This window comes from Artemia franciscana, chromosome 20 (genome assembly GCF_032884065.1).
Source record: "Artemia franciscana chromosome 20, ASM3288406v1, whole genome shotgun sequence".
NCBI lineage: Eukaryota > Metazoa > Arthropoda > Branchiopoda > Anostraca > Artemiidae > Artemia > Artemia franciscana.
In genome coordinates this window covers 37,395,568-37,419,648 of record NC_088882.1, presented here as the reverse complement: position 1 = coordinate 37,419,648, position 24,081 = coordinate 37,395,568, and the positions used below count along the sequence as shown (strand labels likewise).

Here is a 24,081-nt window from a genome sequence, read left to right as displayed (position 1 = left end):
GGACGTTTGGTGACTAAATGTTCATTTGACAAATGCAACCAGTACGGTCAGATGCAGAAAACATATAACTTTGACTTCCCGCCAAAATTTGAAAAAGGAAGTGATATGCTTTTTTATTTTGGAAACCCAAATACACACAAGAAGCTTAAGATGCTTGAAAAATACCTTTGTCCTTACCACTTTGTGACTCCAGTTTAAGATGACCAAAAATAGGTTTGCAATCTGCAGATCTTTCAGGAGAACAAGCCAAAAGATTGTCTTCACGTTTCATTGATAATAAACGGAAAATATGTCTACCGTCGTTTGATGATTCATCTTTAGGTTCTACGAAAGTTGCAATAAAAATTACATATAAATGCTCATAATAATTAAGTTTGTTACTTAATTAGTGAATAATGAATAGCGTCACTTAAAAAGTTTTGAAAAAACCTATTTAGAGAGAAAAACTAGTCATTTCCAACTAATTGTTGACTTAGCGCTCAGGTGACTATCGTGATTGGCACGAATGTTGACTTTTATTTCGGTTTATTTTAATAGCAAAAGTTTATAGCAAGAAAAAATTTAAGAAAAATTTCAAAAAGAGCAGCATAGGAACGGAAAGACCACCATTCGAATTACCATAGTCGATATTCTTTAACATAGGTTTTCAGCTCCTCATGAATAATTAAGTAACAATTCAACTGAGCTACTGGTACAACTAACAGCCAAAGAAATGCTCACAACTACAGAAGCCAAAGAATAACTACCCATCTAGCAATTAACAGAAATTAGCACCATCTATCTCAAGAGGAGCTTTGAAATAGAATTCCGACCAAAACTCAGGTCTAAAACTCCAGATAGGTACGACTTCAATACTAAATTATGTTGGTATTGCTCCAGCTGTACAAAAAAAAAAAAAAAAAACAAACAACGTCGATTATAGTAATAAATTTTGGGCTATATTTTGAAATCTCTTTTAAAATTTACCGCTGCAGTGATTTCGTTTTAAAAAATAGTTTTAATAATTTCCATGAAGAGGGTACCAACGACACGAAATAAGACCATACAAGAAGTTAGACAATTGACATCACCATCGTTGAAAACCCTGTACTGGATACTTGCAGTCCCCCACCTTCCTTAACAAAGAAAATTGTTGTTTTCCTTGTGTTTACTAGTGCTTTGGAAACAAATAACCAAATAAACTAGTTCTTTGGAAACAAATTTCCTTGTGTTATATAAAAAATCAAAATTACATATTAAAAGTATCAAAATGATTACTTTTGAAAATTTCTTGAGAGCTTTATAGCTTTGTCTTTAATTTTCTCACAGATGTTTATATTCTCTTCTGCTATTTTGAGAATTTTTTAAACACAATAAATCAGTTTATGATTCTTTGATAAAGTTTGATGTTAATATTATGTGCATCTTAACTGTCACTAATAAAACCACATGCGAGAGAGTTAAGAACCCAATATCACTATTATTGTTGGCATCCTTTATAAGGTTGCCAAAAACAATATATTGTACAACAAATTCCTAGAATGTTAGAAAAGGATTTAAACAAGATCAAAAAGTTTGTCATTTGAATTTTTTCAAGAATCGACTTTGGGAAACAAAAATGATTATTCCAAGCCATTCAAAAAATAATCTCCAAAACCCCTTAAGATATAAATGCGTTCCAAAACTGGGACCACTGGACATGATTTTCATAGCCATTTACTTCACGACCATCAACTAAAATTCTTTTTGAGTTCTACTGCATTTTCCAAGGCTGCTAAAAATGCAATATTCTATATTGGCCTACAAACATAAGAATAAATATCGAAAAGCATACCACTGTCCACATTAACATTTAACTCCAGTTTCAGAGGGCTACAATTCGGTTCGAGCTTGGTAGACTTGTCTTGAAAAAAAATCACAAGATTACTATCATCCATAGGTAATAAAATAGAATCATTGCATACGAACAGATTTTTGTGATCATTTGGTAGTACATCGTCAAGTTCTAAAAAAAATTACGGAAAATTAACTTGAGAAATCTCAGGACAATGATTTAATGATAACCAAATACACATTTAATACCCCATAAAAACTTTGTAATGTTTATAGCTTTGTCATTGTACAATCAAACATTTTACGTATAAGTAAAGCAGAAAGCAACGCATACCAGTAATGAACTAAACAAACAAAAACCGCTGTCCGGCGTTTGGAGCTAAATATGCCCCACAAAAATAGCATTGTATACTAGTTCCAGGTAAATGAAAATCTAAAATTACCAATCAAAACCAATTAGCATAATAAAAGTTACATTATCTAATAATCGTGGATTCACACAATAAATCATGCTGAACTCAAAAAAATTTCCGTTAATTTTAAGGAGAATATTCGTGAAGGAATTGTGATTTTCAGAGGGCCGTAAAGAAAACATTAAATTTTCAGGTTAAGAGTGGGAGGAATAAATCTGTGGAAATTCCGTTTTTACTTTCAAGAAACTAGTTTTTATGAGAAATGTTTACTTCAGATACGTCAAATAAAACGATTTGAAATTTCAAAATTAAGCGACTTGAAATTGCAATATAAAAATGCAACTCAATTTTCTGTCTGAACGATATCTCTTGGGTGTTTTGCAACTACCGTGAAAAATTCTTAGCAAAAAATGGCCATTAATAATAAGAGTAACAACTTACTGACTCAAAAATCAGTATGTAATTACATAAGTTAATCAGATTTTACACTGCAAACTACTAAAGCCCATGAAGACCTATCAAAGATATTCATTAGAACTATTTGCATTCCGTACTAAGTTCTTCATACTAAAGCGTAATCTAAATGATAAATATTCATAAGAGCCTTTCCGTCTTTAAAGTTACTTTTAATTCTGCAGTAAATACCAATTACCTCACGAAGATTCTCAGCCCTTCTTGTCCCCAAAAAATAGCAGGTTAACTTTGTATGTCATAAAAAATGTGTTCAAAATATTCATTCAAAAGAACTCTTTATTTGGAAAGAAATTTATAGGTTAAGCAGAACACAAAATATCAAATTTCCTTGAGAAAGATTTGGTGAGTTGATTTTAGAACCCCCAGGAAAAACATGACTGTGATTAAGTTAGTCTTACAATTTTTAGTTCCCAAGTAATCTTATTGACTTGTTTCAAGGAGTATTATAAGTATATTTGTCATTAAACGTTTTTTTTATTTTCTATTTTATGTTGAAGTCAGAAATGAACTGAATTTAGCCTCTTCTCAATGCTCCTCAGGGGATTCCTGTTATGAGCCATGGTCACCAAATGTCTTGGTGACCTCATCAAATGTCTGAAAAGTGGATGGGATATGCTTAATATTCATCAGAAGTTTAATCTGTAGTAAACAAAATACAACACACTAAAAGGCAAAGGAAAATTATCCTCGGGTTAAATGTAGAGGTTTTTGGATATTTCTAATAATAAAAAAAAAACGCAATTTACGCATTCCCTCTACATTTAGGAGCCCGATCACTACTGATTATTAGCTTTTTTCTTTCAAGTTTAAATTGAAACCGTTTTTCAGAAACATGGTGATTTTCCTTCAACCCCTCCTAAAAACTCATTAAAAATTTAACGAGAGGAAAAAATCTCATTAAAATTGATGATTAGTTCATAGATCAGAGGGAATCATTTATCAATTCATATAGGGGCAACAAAAAGCCATGATTAACAGGATTTTAGTTGAAAAATGATTGATAGGCCTTATAATTTTTTTTTGTGTATTCTTCTAACAAAAGTAGCACAAAATAAATAGAATATTGTATTTGTCCTGAATTTTAGAGAAAAGTAGCAGAATACAAAGCATATTGGCTGTAAAAATTATGTAAAAATATGCAAATTTTTTTATAAAAATTGATATTGTGAATTTTCTCCAATTTTTTACAAATCTTTACAATTTTTTAAAATTTTTTGTAAAAAGCATATTGGCTTAACAAACTGAAAAAGAGCATTACAGTTTAATCTGTGGTAAACAAAATGCGATACACTAAAAGGCAAAGTAAAATTATCCTCGCATTAAAAGTAAAGATTTTTGGATATTTCCAATAAAAAAAAAAAAAAAAAAAATTACGCATTCCTTCTACATTTAGGAACCCCATTACTCCTGATTATTAGCTTATTTTCTTTTAAGTTTAAATTCAAACCGTTTTTTTCAGAAAAATGGTGATATTCTGTCAACCCCTCCTAAAAACTCATCCAAATTAAACGAGAGAAAAAAATCTCCTTAAAATTGATGACTAGTTCATTGATCAGAGGGTAATCATTCATTAATTAATATAAGGGCAACAAAAAGCTACGGTTAACAGGATTTTAGTTTAAAAATTATTGATAGGTTTTACAATTTGTTTTGTGCATTTTTTCTAATAAAAACAGCAGAAAATAAATGGAATATTGTATTTGTCCTAAATTTTAGAGAAAAGTAGCAGAATATAAAGCATATTGGCTTAATCAACTGAAATAGCAATTACCTTGCTTCACAGCAGTGATTGCAAAGTCGTTGGGAGTGTTCATCTTTCACTAATTGAGTCAAATACACGGTCAGCTTCACTTCACAGCTCTGGAAAATTAAAAGCTAACAGAAACCGAATAATCTACGAATTTATTAGCCATATCTTCAAGGAGAACAACGAGAACCTAAACTAGAAAATAGTTTTGAGAAACGGGCCAAAATAGAATCCATAAATGGATTCCAAGATTCGGAACCAATTTATTAACGCTTCTATCTTTACATTAACCACTTGCAATAAAAATAGTCTTATGGTAAATTGACTTGAGTTCTTTGTTTACCCACAAACACTGTAATGCAACTATAAGATTTCTAAAAAAATAAAGCCCTTTCAGAGACAATGCTCAAGCGTTGTCCACGGTAAAAATCATAATGCTTATATATATTTGTGTTATTATTTTTTTCCCGCTTTATATTTATATACCCGCTTTATATTGAGATAGTGGTTGTCTAAGATCGACAAGAAACTAATCCGATTGCCAAGAATTAAAAAAAAAAAAATCTAGTACCATCTTTAAGGGACAAATATAAATGGAGGTCAACTAGCCCTATCCAATACTCTTTTTGCCTGCATTGTCAGTAAGGACATCTGACTGAAATTTTGGATAATTGTTCACAATAACCTAAAGATCAAACAATTATAAAGGACTCCTTAAAGATAGCACTTGAATTTTGGATAGTGATGTAGCCTTGAAGTGTCTAGATACGAAATTGAAGCTTTAAATACGTTTTAATTTAATGAGTATATTTATTACTTAATTAAATTAATTATTATTATTATTGTTATATTAATTATTAATACAAGGAAATTAAGTAAATTAATTACTAACACAATTTTACGACATAAAATTAATACCATGAAATCAATTTACTGAATTTAATACATTTGAGATTAGGATAACAAGCTAGCTGTTGAAATGTTTTTTAAGGACTTGTTTACTATTTCCTGGTCTGGTCTTTAATTATAAATTGTCAACTTCTTTTTTTAAACCTTCTAAGAATTCCTTAAATCTTTTGCTTCAATTGTACCATTCTAACACGAGCCAAGAGCATATATGGAACTTGTGACGAGGTTGGAAGAGAAAAGAGCTTCTTCCCACTAAGTTTCATTACGATCCCTCCACTCAAACCGTTTTCCAAGATTTCCGATTTCTCCCTCCAAGTCCCCCTAATGTCACCGGATCCGGTCGGGATTTAAAATAAGAGCTCAGAGACACAAAGTCCTTCTAAATATCTAATTTCATTGAGATCAGATAAGCCGTTCGAAAGTTAAAATACCACATTTTTTCTAATTTTTTCGAATTAACCGTCCTTCTACCCCCCCCCCCAGATGGTAAAATCGGGGAACCGACTATTTATAATTTAATCTGGTCGGGTCCCTGATACGCCTGACAACTTTCAGCGATTGCTATATTGATCACGCATCTAGTTTCGGATTTTCTTCATGTAAAAATTGGGGTGATCTGGGATTCTAACCTGAGGCCACTCGTACTCTAAACGAGAATCATACCCCAAGACCACAAGCCATACTTAAAAAGAACAATCATTTGTTTTATCGACAAATTAAAGTCTTCTCAACTATCTTATTTTCTCGCTCACTCCCCCCAGATGATCAAATCGAGGAAGAGATTATTTCTAATTTAATCAAGTCTGGCTCATGATACGCCTAACAACTTTCATCGTCCTTGATTATCTGGAAGTGCCCAAACTAGTAAATCCCCCAACTCCCCCAAAGAGAATGGATCCGGTCCGGTTATGTCAATAACGTATCTGGGACATGTTCTTATTCTTCCTACCCAGTTTCATCCCAATCTCTACACTCTAAGCGTTTTCCAAAATTTCCGGTTTCCCCTCCAACTCCCCCAATGTCACTGGATCCAGTCGGGATATACAATAACAACTCTGAGACATGAGGTCCTTCTAAATATCAAATTTCAATAAGATCTGGTCAAGTGTTTGTAAGTTAAAAATATATAATTTTTTCTAATTTTTCAGTATTAACCCCCCCCCCCCTCCAACTCCCCAAAAGAGAGCTAATCTGGTCTGGTTTTGTCAATCACGTATCTAGGACTTATGCTGATTCTTCCCACCAAGTTTCATCCCAATCTCTCCACTGTAGGCTAAGTGTTTTTCAAGATTTCCAGTTTCCTCCTCCAACTCCCCCCAATGTCACCGGATCCGGTCAGGATTTAAAATAAGATCTCTGAGACACGAGGCTCTTCTAAATATTGAATTTCATTAAGATCCAATCACCCATTCGTAAGTTAGAAATATCTCATTTTTTCTAATTTTTCCAAAATTACTGAATTAGGTGCCCCCTTCCAACTCCCCCAAAGAGAGCTAATCCGGTCCGGTTATGTCAATCACGTATCTAGGACTTATGCTCATGCTCTGTAGGCTAAGTGTTTTCCAAGATTACCAGTTTCCTCCTTCAACTCCCCCCAATGTCACTGGATCCAGCCGGGATTTAAAATGAGAGCTCTGAGACATAATATCCTTCTAGATTTCAAATTTCATTAAGATCCCAATACTCGTTCGTAAGTTAAAAATACCTCATTTTTTCTAATTTTTCTGAATTACCAGATTATGCCCCCCTCCCAACTCCCCCAAAGAGAGCGGATTATTTCTAATTTAATCTGGTTTAGTCCCTGATACACTTGCCAAATTTCATTATCCTAGCTTATCTGGAAGGGCTCAAACTAGTAAAACCAGGACAGACCAACATAATTTGTGATTGCTGTGTGTCACTTTGTAAATACCAAGTGACATAAAAAGCCATGCAATGTGTGCCAAGTAATGTTTTTATATTTTACTCAGCCAAGTAATAGAATTCACTTGCCAAATTCAAAAGCTTCTATGGAAAATGAACTATCAGTTACGTTCATTCACAAAACTGTAGCGACAGAAGGGGGTGAATTTTTCAAAAGCTAGGAATGCAAATTACTTTTCATTTTATTCCATGAAAATACTAAAAAGCATTATCTCCATTTATATATGTTATAGAGTGTTAATCTCTACTAAACAAAATCAAGGTTCCATTCCAACACCTTAGCCCCTACTGTAGTTCTTATCTTAGTGAGCGTGAGATTGAAATTCAGATTACCACTTATCTCTTGGAAATAAACCACACACTAAGATGTGCAGAACTTATTGCGTTTTCAACTAGACGTGTTCACAAAAAACAGAAGTGGGTAGAACTCAAATTTTGCTATGGCTCCAAATTTGGAATGAATGTGATAGACTGCGTTCTGGTATAGTAAACAATCTGCGTTTAAGAAAATTAGCATTATGCTTTGCTTGCATCTAATATCACAAATCTTAGTTGGCTCCACCTTTCCAAACTTTACAACATTCTAACTGTGCCCCATCTTCTCGCTACCTCCTCCATTTGGAATTTTTTTTTCTGCTTCAAATAAAAAAAAATATTAACCAAGCCCATTTGGTTATGATTTGTCCAAAACACTATCAGACACCTTTCCTTTAAGTTTTCCACTTGCATTTTCTTGTTCACTGAGTACTTCCTCTCCACTTTGGATTTTCCATGAGACAGAGTTAGGAAATATTTAAGAAACAGAAGGCATAGATATCAGGAGATATCAAGAGAACACACAATCATAATTTGCATGAAATTTAGTTGTATTTGAATTCATGATCTTTCTTTCAAACAGTTCGTGGTAACGAACTGTAGTAAGGAGCGACCCGGCTCAATAGTAACCGAAACTCTAAAAAATGGAATTTTGATACCAATAGTTACATTAAAAGAATTGCAGTTTAATGCTGATTTTAAATATATAAGTTTCATCAAGATTAGTCTTACCCATCAAAAGTTAAGAGCCTAAGAAAATTTACCTCATTTTTGAAAATAGGGGGAAACACCCCCTAAAAGTCATACGATCTTAACGAAAATCACACCATCAGATTCAGCGTATCAGAGAACCTTGTTGTATAAGTTTCAAGCCCCTACCTACAAAAACGTGGAGTTTCGCATTTTTTGCCAGAAGACAAATCACGGATGCTTGTTTATTTGTTTTTTTTTTGTTTTGTTTTTTTCCCAGGGGTGATCATATCGACTCAGTGGTCCTAGAATGTCACGGAAGGGCTCACTCTAACGGAAATTAAAAGTTCTAGTGCCCTTTTTAAGTGACCAAAAAATTAGAGGGCACCTAGGCCCCCTCCAACGCTCATGTTTCCCCCAAAGTCACCAGATCAAAATTCTGAGATAGCCATTTTATTTACCGTAGTCGAAAAACCTAACAACTATGTCTTTGGGGACGACTTACTCCCCCGAAGTTCCCGTGGGAGGGGCTGCAAGTTAAAAACTTTGACCTGTGTTTACATATAGTAGGCCTAATGGTTACTGGGAAGTGTCCAGACGTTTTCAGGGGAATTTTTTTGGTTTGGGGAGGGGGGAGGGAGAGTTGAGGGGGGTTACGTGGGAGAAAATTCTCATGGGGGAGAGACTTTCAATGGAGGGGGTGCAGGACTTTCTAGCATTATTTAAGAAAACAATGAAAAAATAAATATGAAAAGTTTTTTCTACTGAAAGTGAGGAGCAGCATTAAAACTGAAAACGAACAGAAATTATTACACACATGAGGGGTTTACCTCCTCGTAATACCTCGCTCTTTATGCTAAAGTATTTTTAGTAATTTCAACTATTTATTCTACGGCCTTTGTGATTCAGGGGTCATTCTTAAGGAATTGGGACAAAATTTATGCTTTAGTGTAAAGAGCGAGGTATCGAAGAGGGGTGAGACCCCTCATATACGCAATAAAAATATACGAATATAGAAGTTCGCTACGTAAGTTAATTCGTAAGTTACGTATATTTTTTACTTATGAAAACGTTCGTAAAAAAATAAAAGTTATAGTTGTCTTTTTAAGTAATAAAAAAATTGGAGGGCAACTAGGCCTCATCCCTCGCTCCTTTTTTCTCAAAATCTTCCGATTAAAACTATGAAAAAGCCATTTAGCCATAAAAATTAATGTACAAAATTCATTTTAATTATTTATGTGCGGAGAGCCAAGATCAAAACAGGCATTGATTCAAAAACGTCCAGAAATTAAATAAAAAAAAAACAAGTTTTTTTAAATGAAAGTAAGGAGCGACATTAAAACTTAAAACGAACAGAAATTACTCCGTATATGAAAGGGGCTTTTCCTCCTCAACGCCCCGCTCTTTACGCTAAAGTTTTTACCTGTTTTAAAATGTAGAGTTATGAGAAAGAGTCAAACTTTAGCGTAAGCCCCTTTCATATACGGAGTAATTTCTGTTTTAATTAATGTCTTTAATTAAATGTCTAATTTCTTTAATTAATGTCTTTAATGTCTTAATTTCCACCGAGCGGAGCTTGGTCGTTTGATGCTTAAAATAAAGTGGGCTTAAAACACATTTCACGATTTATTTTTTTTCGATTCTGTTTTTCATTTTCATTTCACGATTTCTGTTTGATATCTGTCAAAGCTGGTATACAAGCGTTTTTGCGATTTTGTTTTTGCATTTTTGTTGATTACCGATCAGGGGCAAATGTTGCAGTATAGAAATTTCAAAATAAAAATGGGTTTGTATATACTTCACAAGTAGTGGTTATGATGCCGTTAATTGTATCTCTGATTGTTTGAGTTTTGTTTCTTTATTCATTGTAATTTTGACTTGTTTTGCGATTGAATATGTCGTTTTATTTCTTGATTTTTAGTTATTCTGCTCGTTTTGAATTTGACATCTTTGTTTTAAATTTTTGTTTGTCTGAAGTTTGACATCTTGTATGCGCTAATTTTTGCTTGGTTAAAATTTTTAATATGTTCTTTACTTATCAAGGAAAGATTAATTTCGTTTTTTAATTTAGTTAATTGTAACGACGAAACAAAAGGCAATTACTTTCCTTCAACGTCTAGTCATGATTAAGATTTATGTTCCAATATTAATCGCTTTACCAATATGATAGATATTACAAAGAATGTCAAAACTAAAAAAATAGATAATTATCATTTTGATTTACGCTTTGTATTAGTAAGAGAATTTTTCGTTGTTTGAACAGGAAAACGTTTTATTAAATGTTTAAAAATGTAAGTTTAACGTTTAAAATTAAGAACGTTTAATTAGGAAACGTTTAAGTTATAATTAAAACGGTTTAAGAAGAAAAAGTACAGGAAATCTTTGAAGAAGAGCCTTTAAATGTAATTAGCTGTAGTTAGAATTAATTTTGGTAGCTTCCTCACTTTCATGTCCTTTTTCTTCTTTTTTCTTTCTTAAAGTTTCTTGAACTTTAAAAATTACATTTTCCCTTTTTTACCCCCTGCTTATTTTTTTCCCGTTAAGCGTGGCGATGGCTACATTGACTAAATTTATTTTTTTTTTTAATGTTAGTTGTACATATTGTTGGATAAAGAATTCAGAACTCAAAAACGTTATTTCTGCGAATAAATACTTGAAATAAAGATAAAAGACAACCTTATGTTTACAAACTATATCCCAACTGTTTATCTAAATTGTCCTACGACCCCGCCCTATTTTAACAATTCGTGAAAAGTGTCATCCCCTTTTACCAAATGTTATTTAGCTACTTGTGCCTTAGGCAAAAACTTATACTCTTTTACAACTATACATGGTTAAAACAACATTTAAAGCGCTCTGTAATAGCAAATAAAGTTGAATCACCCCTTTCTACGTCGATTGGCTTGAATTACCATCCCTTTTACCAGCTCTTAGAGTTATTCTTTTGTTTTTCTCCGACAAAAAGGTCTAGTTTAATCCGTTGATTTTATTACAAGAAATTAGTTTCTAATAAAAAAAGAAATTAGTTTCTAACTAATAGAAATTAGTTGGAAATTAGAAATTAACAATTCGTGAAAAGTGTCATCCCCTTTTACCAAATGTTATTAAGCTACTTGTGCCTTAGGCAAAAACTTATGTATCCTTTTCATCATAATGACTTGTACAACTATACATGATTAAAACAACATTTAAAGCGCTTTGTAAGAGCAAATAAAGTTGAATCACCCCTTTCTACGTCTATTGGCTAGAATTACCATCCCTTTTACCAACTCTTAGAGTTATTCTTTTGTTTTTCTCCGACAAAAAGGTCTAGTTTAATCCGTTGATTTTATTACAAGAAATCTTTTCAAAGAACTGTCCACCTTTGTTTTTCAGTGAGGCTTTGACCTTAAGCACGTCCGCCTCTACCGCAATCCCAGGAGGGAAATTAAATTTGCTCCAATCCAGCTCAATGCTTTCCCCTTTGATTGGTTCTGCTATAGAAGAAACTTGTAAAGCGGCAGAATTAACCAAGTCAGCAGAAACGGTAGTAATTTTTTTTCACTAAGAGGATGAATCCGGCGTTCTAAAGGTGCGCACCGACTAGTGCATCTTCTAATTTTCATTTTGCACCAACATATTCAGGAAAATGAGCATGGCTCAAGGTACATGGCTCTTTATTATGATAGTAATAATGTACAGACATTTAAACTTACAGAAATTTTCCTGTTGGCGGGGGGGGGGGGCAGAGCTTGTATACCAGCGAGAAAAAAAACAATACATTAATATTATTGAAATAAATACAACTATTCTTGTCTGTATGTTTGTTAAAAAAATGGAAATTCTTTTCTTATTAAAGAAATAGCTAATTGTAATTTTATTAGTTTTGTTATTACTGTATTTCTTATAAAAGAAATAACATTGGCATGCCATTCCAACCTATGGCCAACACACGTTCATTCAAGACAATACTAACTTAATAATACCAATTATCAGGCTACTATGGGCCAGGAGTACAGAAAGTTCATATCCAAGCAACCACAAAATAATAAAAACAATAAATACAAGATACCAACCTTCACTAAAACAAGTTTTTAGTTTTTAAAGCATTGTATGAGCAGCGTTCGAAGCCGAGATCTGACAGCAGTAAGTGACAACGTTATATCTATATGTATACTTCGGCCAATCAAAGGAACCATATACCGCAGTGTAAATCTGGACCTCTCACATATTGGCAAAGGGATTAATAGACGAGGCCCAGAAATCATTTTCAAGAACCTGGCTTTCAAGAACCCATTGCTCCCGCGGCTTAAAGAGAAAGCGTTTATTGAACAAAATATGTATATTCAATAACCGAATTTTGGTTCGGTTATTGAAGGAACTTATAAAGTGACAGAATTTTTTTCTTTTTTTTTCTTTATTAAGTCACTGATCGTGCATAAACACAAAATTGTGTTCCATACCGTGGGCTCAAAGACCAAAAAAATTTCTTGGGGGGATTTGGAGCAAGTGTTACAAGAATTTTACATTTGCCACGAATTAAATCAGGTATTTCTCATTTTTTCCCCTTTTGATCCGTTTTCTAAGCGTCTTCTTGTTTCTCAGGGCCTCCATTGTGCCTTGGCCCTAATGGCATTCATGCATGAGCTAATCACTGCGTGTTGAAGGTGAGGACCACCTTGTGTACTCGACCATGCATCGAATACCGGAACCCCTTCTTGTAATCCTACAACTGTGCTTATTTCCCCTTCCTAGTCCTCATCTGTCTCTACATCAATACATCTTGTTGTCCTGAAATGGATATAGTAAATTCGTCCGTTATTTCTGCTAATCTGTAAAATATAAAACCTGTCCTTTTTGGGTGAAAAGACATGCTAAAATTCATCCCCTCCTCCCTCATTTCTTCCTTTTCTATCTCTTATTTAAATTTCTTAAGCAACAGCTGCTGATTTTACTCTGTATTAAAACAATATTAAGCATAATTGTGCAGTACATAGAATTTTCGGCAAAAAGATATATTAAAAGAATAAGTGATAAAATATTCTTTTTATATACACATTTACTAGGTGAAGAACTGGCTTTGCTCACTCTTGGCTTTCAAGAACCCAGTTTGTCTTTTTTTTTTCTTGACTCTGCTCTTTTTTCACTGCGTTTTTGGTTGGGAGAGGGGATATTTTCTGCAGAAAAATTGTCACTAAAAAGTATACTCAAAGATTAAATTTTTTTAAGTTTTTGAATCTATCGTTTTGCTATCTCTTTGTCTTTCTCTCTGACGTTTCGCTGCATTTTTAGTGGTAAAAATCTATTGATTAATCAGACACAGACCACCCTTCGGCCCAAATCGAATTTTCTACTTGAGACACTTTTATGTTGAATACTTAATCTTATTATTATTGCTATTTCTCGAATCTGTCAAGTAAGCTGACTCCTATACGCCATTCTTCGGTCAAAATACCACCTCTTATATTCTGTTATATCACATTAGTTATCTCTTGGTACATAAAAATTCCTCTTTAGTAGGGCTTCCCCGGTTTGATTTATTCACCTTGCATGGCTGGTTTAGTAGCAAGCCTTTTCTCTTCTATTATATGCAATTATATCCAGACAACTAAAGGATAAAAAATGGGAACTTCTACTCTCTTATTTGAAAAATAAGACTCCTCTTAAGGTTAAAATCTATTGGATTTTTTTTCTCCTTGTTATTCTTTACGAAAAAGAACTTCTCTAAGAACACGAGTTGGGATCTTGTCTATCTGTATGACTGAACAAGATCTGCTATATGGCTTTAATAGCTTTTCTAGGGTATTTTACATAACATTTTTCTCTGTTTTGCTATTTTTTCCTTCACTATGTCTAAACAGAATTACACAGCTTCTAACATAGTACTTCAAGATATTTAATTTGAGTGTGATGCTTCAGTTAGTAATTAGGTCAACATTCAAGTTTTATCAATTGATTTCGCCATTTTATTCATTTTATTATTGTTATTATTCTTCCTTTTTACTGTTTTTATTTTTTCTTTTCTCTGTCGAGCTAAAGATTTTAAAAGGTGTCCAAACAGCCCAATTGGTGGTATTAAATTAACTTTTATAAGTTGAAGAGATGGAGCTGTGCCCTTATGTGTGCGTGGGAAAGACACACTATTTCACTTGGATGTTAAATTTGTTAGGTTTTTAGCACTAATGAGTTTTACTCCTTGTTTACAGTATTCTCCATCGCTAAGCTTTAAACAAGAATTACACATTTTAAACATGACGTTCCATGATGTGTTGGTGTTCGCTAGGTTCAATAGGCCCTTCCATCCTATTACTTTCGCCTATTTACAAGTTTTCGTGTTCGTTAGGCCCTATTAAGTGAGGCCCTATGTATTACTTTTTTCCTATTTTTGTTTTGGAGTTCGTTAGACCCTTCTTTTGTGTTACTTTCGCCTATTTACAAGTTTTAAGTACAATTATTTTTTATCCTTCCTTTTCCCTGTTGAAATAGATGATTTCAAAAGTTGTCAAAACAGCTGAATCGATGGTGCTTAGACAAAATTTGACCTAAAATAAAACTTTCTTAAGTTGAAGAGCTGGAACTCTGTTCTTCGATATGGCTGGCCGAGACACAGTGAATGGCTTGGATGGTAAATTTGTTAAGTCTAAGCACTAGCAAGTTTTACTTCTTTTTTCTAAACTATTTTTTCATCACTGAGCGTTAAACAGGAATAAAAAAAAAAAAAAAATCAAACATGGTATTTGAAGATATTTTGATTTTTGTTTGATGCTTTCAAGTGATGCCATCATATAAGTTTCATCTTTAAATTAGTTTCGCCCATTTCCTAGTTTTAACTATAGTTGGTTTTCTCTTGTATTGTTTATTCACTTATTATTTTTATTTCTCATGTCATTCAAGAATGGTGGAGACAGAACGGTGATATATAAGTTAAACCTCTTGTAGAGGTTTGAGGTTTCGTCTAAAGTTTCACTGAGTTAAAAGCCAAGAGTGTTGGAAAACAATGTTAACATATTTTGCCACTATATACAGACTGTACATAGCAGTCATTTGACTTCAATACAAGCATATAATTTTTTCTCCGACCACTTCGTATGGAAGAGGTAGCCGTAAAAACTTTACGACTTGGAAAGGGCCTATTTGATTGGAAATTGAAAGTTCTAGTGCCCTTTTTAAGAGTTGTAAATGAGTGGAGTCCCTTCATTAATACGTGTTTTGATAATTGTGCCTTTTGTAACCTTCCTAGGCGTTCGATAGAATTTACAATCGAAAATTGATTATGGAAAAAAGCTCTGCGGTCCTGGTTCCTGCCTGATCGTAGAACCAAAGTTCTTTATGTTTAGGCCCAAAATTAATTGCGATGAAATAGTTGTTTCTAAGCTAAAAATTGCTATCAATTCAATTTCAATCAAGAACGTGTTCAGTATTTTTTGGGGAGGGGGATGTGGATTATCAAAATAATTTTTATTCGGGGGCTTTTACTTAAGAGTTTTCGGTTGGTCTGGCTGGGGGAGCAGTTTAAGTCTTTTTTTACCCGGAAGTTACAAGGAGGGGAAATGTTCTTAAATTATTGAGAAGAAATATTCTTTTTACCTACATTGGGCGACTAACTTACGAGTCTGAGATTTTTTTTTTTGGTGGGGGGATGCAAACCAGGCAACCCTTTTGTAAATAGTTAACGCTGATGAAAGATACTCGTTGTCCATTACGAGGGATCTCAAAAGCCGTGTAAGGGTAATAACGCCCACATTATGAATTTTATCTTTGCATTTTCCATGAGAAACATATTTATCAATTAATTTTAAATATGCTAAAACAAATCACCTACTTACTATTTTCAAAAATAATTTGTTGACGATTCATGGAGAGTATTTAAATGCTGATAGTTTGTTGGTAGAAATGACAATTAAAACTTGTTTCCATAAAATAATGTTCAAACGCTCTTAAAGCAACTGCACTATAATAGCACCCACTTCATGAATCTTATCTTTGCATTTTCCATGAGAAACATATTTATCAAATAATTTTAAATATATATTTTTCAATGAGAAAGATTAAGTAGGTATTAATCTGAATAAAAAAAAAAAGATTGAAAAGGACAACTAGGGATGACTAAACTAACTTCAATGGATTTTTCATTTGGTTTCTTGGCACCCCATACCTCCTCTCTGAGCAAACGCCTGAATGAACCTGGACAAAAAAAGAGAAAAAATGAAGACAGATCACTGCAACGCATGCTAAAAAGGGATATCCGTTATTTTTCAAGGTGGAGGGCTCCTAATGTTCAGTTTAATTTTTCTTCCCAAAGTTAAGACAGACTATTAATACAATCAAAATACTTTTATAAACTTTTGGCTACTATGGGCTGTGGTTTGCTCTTTACTAGGTTGCATCAACCATGATATGTTGGCTATTCTTTGGACACATTTTCAGAACTGAGTAAGCAGCTGTTTTCGCCATTGTTTTTACACTAGTTTTATTTTTTTTTTCCTGGAATGAATAAAGATTTGGTTAATAATATCAATTTTTCGGAATTTACTGGTTTAATACCAGTTTCTTAAAAATTACTGAAATGCAGCCGCAGCTCATCAAATACGTGTTTGCAAAATTATGATAAGAGAAAGCTATACTTCCTATGAAAAAGCCCTTGAATTACTGGTGCCAGAGTCACTCCACAACCGCTGCAAAAATCTTATTCCTAAAAGCTAGACGTATTAACACAGGCGTATTCTTCCACCGAATGCACCCCCGAACACACTCACCAGAAGACAGATTAAGTTTGAATCAGTTTACTGCCGCACAGCGCGGTATCAGCATTCTTTTGATCCCTTTTCCATGGGTCTGTTTAATAGTATAAAGTAATTGTATTTTGTGTTTGTACAATTAATATGATTTTTATGAATAGCTTAGTTTTAGTGCTTCTTAGTGCTATGTCAATTGTGTCAATAAACATGTTTATGTCTATAACAGAAAATAAAAAATAAGAAGGAATTTCTCTCAGATCTAAAACTTCGAAGAAGGATTCATGATTGTCGTTTTATTGAAAATATAATGCTACAAATACCTTTATTGACGCTAATTCAAAATAAATTCATTTAATCGAATAAATAGACAAAAGGCTAACGGGCCTATTTATCAACAAAAAAAATGAACTAAGTTATCACCTAACACGACTGTATAAAATGATATATGAAAAAGAAACTGTCAATTTGGTCAATTGGTGACAAATGACTAAACGGGTAATGCCTGGACATTACCTGTTTAACTCTCCATGATTCTAAACAGAAACAGGGGTATGCACGGGTGGGTACATTCGTAAAACTCCTTTTTTTACAAACATATGTGACTATGTTTTGGCTCGGACATAACAGAGAAAATTACCAATTGGACATGCACACAAAATTTAGAATAGGGATTTTTGAATTCTACGGAGGAGCATATCAATGTTCGACCATTTAAATAAGAAACGGTAGAAAGTATAGATGAATTAAGGTACCTTCAGTATGGTGCGAAAAAAAAATCCATAAGGAAGATTTCCCAAAGGAAATCTGAAAAATTGACCTACAAATAGCTTTTGACATCACTTTCTTCGATTTTTTTTCCAATTGTAGTGTTTATCCTTCTTTCAAGGGTTTTTGTTGGTCGGCCTCCCTCTTTAGAATAATGTAAATCCTTTAAATGATGCGAAATATGGGGCCATTGGCCTAGAGTACTTTCATGAGAATCAGCTAAAGATTCTGAAACGCTTTTTGTCACAATTATGACCAGTCCCTCTTATACTACCACGACTTTTCTTACCCTGCGACAAGTGGGTAAGGATCCAATTTTTGTGTCAGTGGTGGGTAAAGATCCAGCAGAGAAATTGTCCCTACTTTTCGGATCATTTTTGTAAAATAAAATGTCAGCTAAGCCCTTTTATTTTGAGCACAACAATGTCATATATTGATTAAATGTTTCGTTATCATTTTGTAACAATTTGGTCACAATGGCAGCTTATTTGCTAGTTGGTAAATCAATTACCAGCCAAAATTTTTAGTTGATTTGGCAATGGAATTCTCAACTCCTTGTTGAAAGTAATATACATAAATGGTGGGAAGAAACGTAGAAAAAGTGTGACGTAGAAAAAGAGAATTGGCACAATTTGAATGCTAAGCTCCAGCGGAATTGATTTGAGCATGAACTCTGAAAACAATGCTGGCAATGGTATCACAACAATAGAGGTAATTGTAATAAAGATTTGTGCCTTTGCGGTTGCTATATTATGTCTTCGTAGTCCTGCATGAGGTAAAACCTTCTTGGAGGCATGATTCTCCAGTTTCAACACAACAAAACTAAGCAGCAGAAGAACAGACAATGTTGAAAAGAGACCAACAGCGTTAGTCTTACCTAGGCGAATTGGAGCATTTTCTGCTTGTTTTAGGCTGCAGTACTGATATTGAAGTAATGCTTTAATGTCATAAAATGGGATAGAATATTGAGCAGATATAAGAGTGCTTAACGTCAGTGAAACTGTGAGAATTTTTCTATTTGACCAATTTTTCACTCGACTAGAGAAGCCAAGCATAAGACAACGCGCCACCATGGAAACTCCGTGCTCAAAGTTAGAAATAAGCTGAATAAGAATGGACAAAATAGGCGTCAGGTAACAGTCTATTTCCGTCGGCTCTTTCAGTGTAAGCCTGCATATAATCTGTATGAAGTAAAGGGACATCAGTATGCAACCAATTATGCTAAAAGTCCTTAATATATTGTTGATGATTGTCGTCTGAACCCTTGCCTTTCCAAGTCCGTAAAGAAACGCAAAGTTAACTATAATCGCCAGTATAACAAAAAACGTAGCTGTAGCAATTAAAAGAAGATATAGTTTGGTATCTATTGACATGACCAGCACAGAATGTAATTGAACACTGGCATATTTTTGTTTCTATAGACATGACGTTTTCGTTTGACTTTGTGCGTTACTAGGGGTTATCAATTGAGCAAATTTTAAAAGCGTATCATATTTCTGTCTGAACAATTAAGAATTGCAGGAAGTTTATCCTCGTGTTTTATTGTGTTCTAATAAAGCTTGAAGATAAGCTGTACCTAAGTGGTAAGGGCCTTACCACTTAGATAAATGGTGAGATACGCACACGGCAGCAAGAAATGTTGCCGTAAAATGTTGTTTTACGGAATACAGTACATTATAATAGCACAATGTATAATATTAACAGTATGACTAAACTTTACAGGTCTATAATGCTTATTTTGACGCTGTGGATTTTTGAAAATAGCAGTTCTCCTTTCTTAGGTTTTACAAAAATCTAAACAAAAAAGACTTGTTTTGGAATTTCATTTGACTTTTGGACAGACAATGAAAAGTAGTCAAAGCAAAGGTGTCTGCAGGAATCTGCTTCTGAGAGGAGACATGATATTGGGCACTGGGGGTGGGGAAGATTCTAGAAAAAAAGCAAAAATTTGGCGAATATATATTAAATTAAAGAAAACATCGTGAAATTATTGTAAATGGGGACGAGGAGAACCCCCAAGGCCCCCGCCGTATGTACATGCCTATAAAGGATTCTGCGTAATTCGAATGGCTCTGACTGTTGGAAAAATGGCTTCCATAGTATTTTCCAATATAACTCGGGAATCATACAGCGCACACACACACATATCATACACACACACACACACACACACATATATATATATATATATATATATATATATATATATATATATATATATATATATATATATATATATATACCCGGCATACAATACAAAAGTACACAGAGACAGAAAACATAGTCAAAACAACAAAAAAAGGACAGATTTGTAACTACTATAACGACAATAAACCAACATTCAGATTACATCACGTCACGACTTCTTAGTCTGCGTGACTGAGTGTCAGTTCCGGATCGAGCGAAAGTACGGCTGTGATCGGACCATACGTTTTGGTTACCTAACCTATCACGAGCCAGTTGCAGTATTTCTCGTCACTTCTTCGTTAAACTTTCTGACACAAATGTACCAGATTTGGCCAGTTTGTTCTTGGCAGCAAATACGTTTCTATCCACATCTTTGAAGGGGAACTGGACAAGTACCGGGGCAGTCATTTCAGGCTGCGTAGTTTTCGCGGGAAGGGTAAATCTATACACTTTAGTTAGCTCAGGGTTAGTTAATTTAGAACAGCAGGACTAATTGCCCTTTGGTCTCTTTTGACTCTTAAAAATGGAACTAGAACTTTCAATTTCCGATACAATGAGCCCCCCTTCGAAGGTTATACGATCATTTCTTCCAAAAAAACCTTATGTTCCCCCTGAGGCTTAATTTACAACGCTTGCTCCCGGTCTTTGGGGTGTTGAATCTTTATTATATGATCTTCGGTCTATTTTGGACAAGATTGAAATCTAGAAAATTTGATCAGACGCATTTGGAGAAAAGACAGTTGGGGGGGGGGCTAGTTGCCATCATATTAATTTTCACCCTTATAAAGGAAACTACAACTTTACGTATGAAAACAAGAAAGGAAATATAAAAGAAAAAAAAATCAAATAGGTGAAAAACGGGGATTTTGTCAGTCATTAGCAAAATATGAAAATGAAAATCAAGCAAATAATTCGACAAGGACCTCCGCCAAGATCGTCCTCAGCGCTAAAAAAAATAAGAAAGAGAAAAAAAAACAAAGAAAAAACAACAACAAAATCTAACCTTCTTTAGTGAACTCCACGCGAGGAGAAAAGACACTCCTCTTGAGTATCTTTTCGTAAAAAGTGCACTATAAATTCCAATATACAATCGAATGAGCCCCCATATAAACCTATGCCCCGGGGCATAATTTACAACATTGCCCCCAGGTTCTGTATTATCCCTGGGTTTTTTAATATGATATTCGGTCTATTTTTAACAAAATGAATGTATAAAAAAAATGTATCTTTCCATATTTGGGGAAAAGAGGGCTTAGCTGCTATCAGATCACTTTTGACTCTTAGAAAGGAAATTATAACTTCCAATTTCTAGTCATTTGAGTCCCCTCCGGAAGTTTATACGACCACTTATTTCATAAAAAAAACTTATATGTCCCCCAGGCTGAAGTTACAACCCTTCCACAGGGCTTTAGGCGTGAGGGCTATGTTAACCCTGAAGCTTTTTTTTAAATCTAATCGTTGAACTATTTCAAACAAACTGGCAATCTAAAAATTTTGATCAGATGCATTTGGGGAAAATAGTGTGTGTATGTGGCGGGGGGGGGGGGGTTAGATGTCCTCAGATTCTTTTTTATTCATATAATGGTAACTAGAATTTTAGATTTCAAATCAAATTAGCCCCCCTCTGAAGTTTGTACGACCCCCCTTACATAAAAACCTTATATTGCCCCCTGAGTATATATTGAAACATTTGCCCCCGGGCTGTGGGGATTCGTGTTGACCCCGGAGTTTGTTTTTTCTTTGATGTTTGAACTATTTTCAGCGAAATGGCTATCTTAAAAAAATCTGGATGGGCTTAGGGAAATGGGCATGGGGGTGGGGTCTAGCTGTCTTTTGATCTCCATTGATCCTTGAAAAGGGAATCAAAACTTTCAATTTCCAATTGAATGAGCCCTGTGAGAGCATCCCTTCTATAAGAACCGAGCATCCCTTCTATAAGAACCTTATATGCCCCCAAGGCATAACTTACAACGCCTGCCCTCGGGCCCTGAGGGGTTGGGTCAACCCTGGGGTTTTGTTATGTAAGCTTTGAGCTATTTTAACAAAATGGCTATCTCAAAATTTCATCGGATGCATTAAGGGGAAAAAAGGGGGGGGGGGGGCTAGTTACCCTCTGATCAATTTTGACTCTTAAAAAGGGCCCTAGAACTTCTTATTTCTAATTGAGTGAGCTCCTCCCGTAGCTTATTGGAACACCCCTTCCATATGAAGTGCCTCTGAAAAAAAGAAAGAATAATAATAAAACATTTGAGCTGTATGACCTTTCAAACAGTTCGTGGTAACAAACTGTACTAAGGAGCGACCCGGCTCAATAGTAACCGAAACCCTAAAAATGGAATTTTTATACCAAGAATCTTTTGATTACATCAAAAGAATTGAATTTTTATGGAGATTTTAAATATATAAGTTTCATCAAGTTTAGTCGTACCTATCAAAAGTTAAGAGCCTGATAAACTTTGCCTTATTTTATAAAATAGGGGGAGACATCCCCTAAAAGTCATAGAATCTTATCGAAAATCTCACCGTCAAATTCAGCGTATCAGAGGACACTAAGTTTCAAGTTCCTACTTACAAAAATGTGGAATTTTGATTTTTTTTTTGCCAGAAAATAAATCATGGTTTTTTTTTTTTAGTGGTGATCGTATCGACCCAGCGGTTCTAGAATGTCATGTAAGGGCTCATACTAACGGAAATTGGAAGTTCTAGTGCCGTTTTTAAGTGACTAAATAAATTCGAGGGCACCTAGGCCCCCTCCAACGCTCATTTTTTCCTTAAGGTCTCCGGATAAAAATTCTGAGATGGCCATTTTATTCACCATAATTGAAAAACCTTATAACTAAATCTTTGGGGAGGACTTACTCCCCCAAAGTCACCGTGGGAGGGGCTGCAAGTTAAAAACTTTGACCTGTGTTTACATATAGTAATGGTTATTGGGAAGTGTACCAACGTTTTCAGGGGGATTGTTTTGGTTTGGTGGGGGGAGAAGTTGAGGGGGGCCTACATGGGAGGATCTTTCCATGGAGGAACTTGTCATGGGGCAAGATAATTTCAATGAAGGGGGCGCAGGATTTTCTAGCATTATTTAAAAAAAAACAATGAAAAAATAAATATGAATAGTTTCTTCAACTGAAAGTAAGGAGCACCATTAAAACTTAAAACTAGAAGAAATTATTACGCATATGAGGGGTTGACTTCCTCGTAATACCTCGCTCTTCACGCTAAAGTATTGTTAATAATTTCAACTATTTATTCTACGGCCTTTGTGATTCATGGGTCATTCTTAAGGAATTGGTACAAAGTTTAAGCTTTAGTGTAAAGAGCGAGGTATTGACGAGGGGGTGAACCCCCTCATATATGCAATAAAAATGTACGAATATAGAAGTTCGTTGAGTAAGTTCCGTAAATTTTTTTTACTAATGAAAACGTTCGTAAAAAATTAGAAGTTCTAGTTGCCTTTTTAAGTAATCAAAAAATTGGAGGGCAACTCTGGCCTCCTACCTCGCTCCTTTTTTCTTGAAATCTTCCAATAAAACTATGAGAAAGCCATTTATTCAAAAAAATTAATTTATAAATTTCATTTTAATTATTTGTTAAAATAAATTTGATTTTGGAGAGCCAAAATCAAAACATGCATTAATTAAAAAACTTTCAGAAACTAAATTTAAAAAAAGTTTTTTTTTAACTGCAAGTAAGGAGCGACATTAAAACTTAAAACGAACAGAAATTTTTCCGTATATAAAAAGGGTTAATCCCTCCTCAACGCCTCGCTCTTTACGCTAAAGTTTTTTATTGTTTTAAAAAGTGGAGTTGTGAGAAAGAGTCAAACTCTAGCGCAAAGAGCCAGGCGTTGAGGAGGGGTCGACCCTTTTTATATACGGAATAATTTCTGTTCGTTTGAAAACTGTATTAGGTTCAGTTTCATGTTACACCATCCATAGTTGATTCACCGTTCCATGATCTCTAGTTTTTTGTTTTGTTTTTTTTTTGTTGATGTTTAAGTGGTCCTTGATTACTAGAACTTTGGTATTTACCTCAATCTGATCTAGGATTTGACAAAAAAAAGATTTGACACAGTTCAAAATTACCATATTATACTGATTTTTACCAACCTTTTATTTTATGGTAATTT

At 34.1% G+C, this 24,081-nt stretch overlaps 1 protein-coding gene across 9 annotated transcripts in view; it reads right to left on the bottom strand.

The window, feature by feature from the left end:
* LOC136040209 (zinc finger protein 79-like) overlaps window positions 1-24,081 on the bottom strand; it is a 62,569-nt gene that overhangs the window by 5,209 nt on the left and 33,279 nt on the right. For 4 of the 9 annotated variants that reach the window (XM_065724383.1, XM_065724387.1, XM_065724384.1 and 1 more), the window contains 3 exons: window positions 4,471-4,559; window positions 1,814-1,984; window positions 166-324 (listed from right to left, as the gene is read on the bottom strand). In XM_065724383.1, the coding sequence (XP_065580455.1) occupies window positions 166-324; window positions 1,814-1,984; window positions 4,471-4,513 (373 nt within the window). In that variant the 5' untranslated portion in view covers window positions 4,514-4,559. Of the gene's footprint in view, window positions 1-165; window positions 325-1,813; window positions 1,985-4,470; window positions 4,560-12,338; window positions 14,970-24,081 lie in introns of those variants that run through there. The other 5 variants (XM_065724389.1, XM_065724390.1, XM_065724385.1 and 2 more) reach the window with 4 other exon arrangements.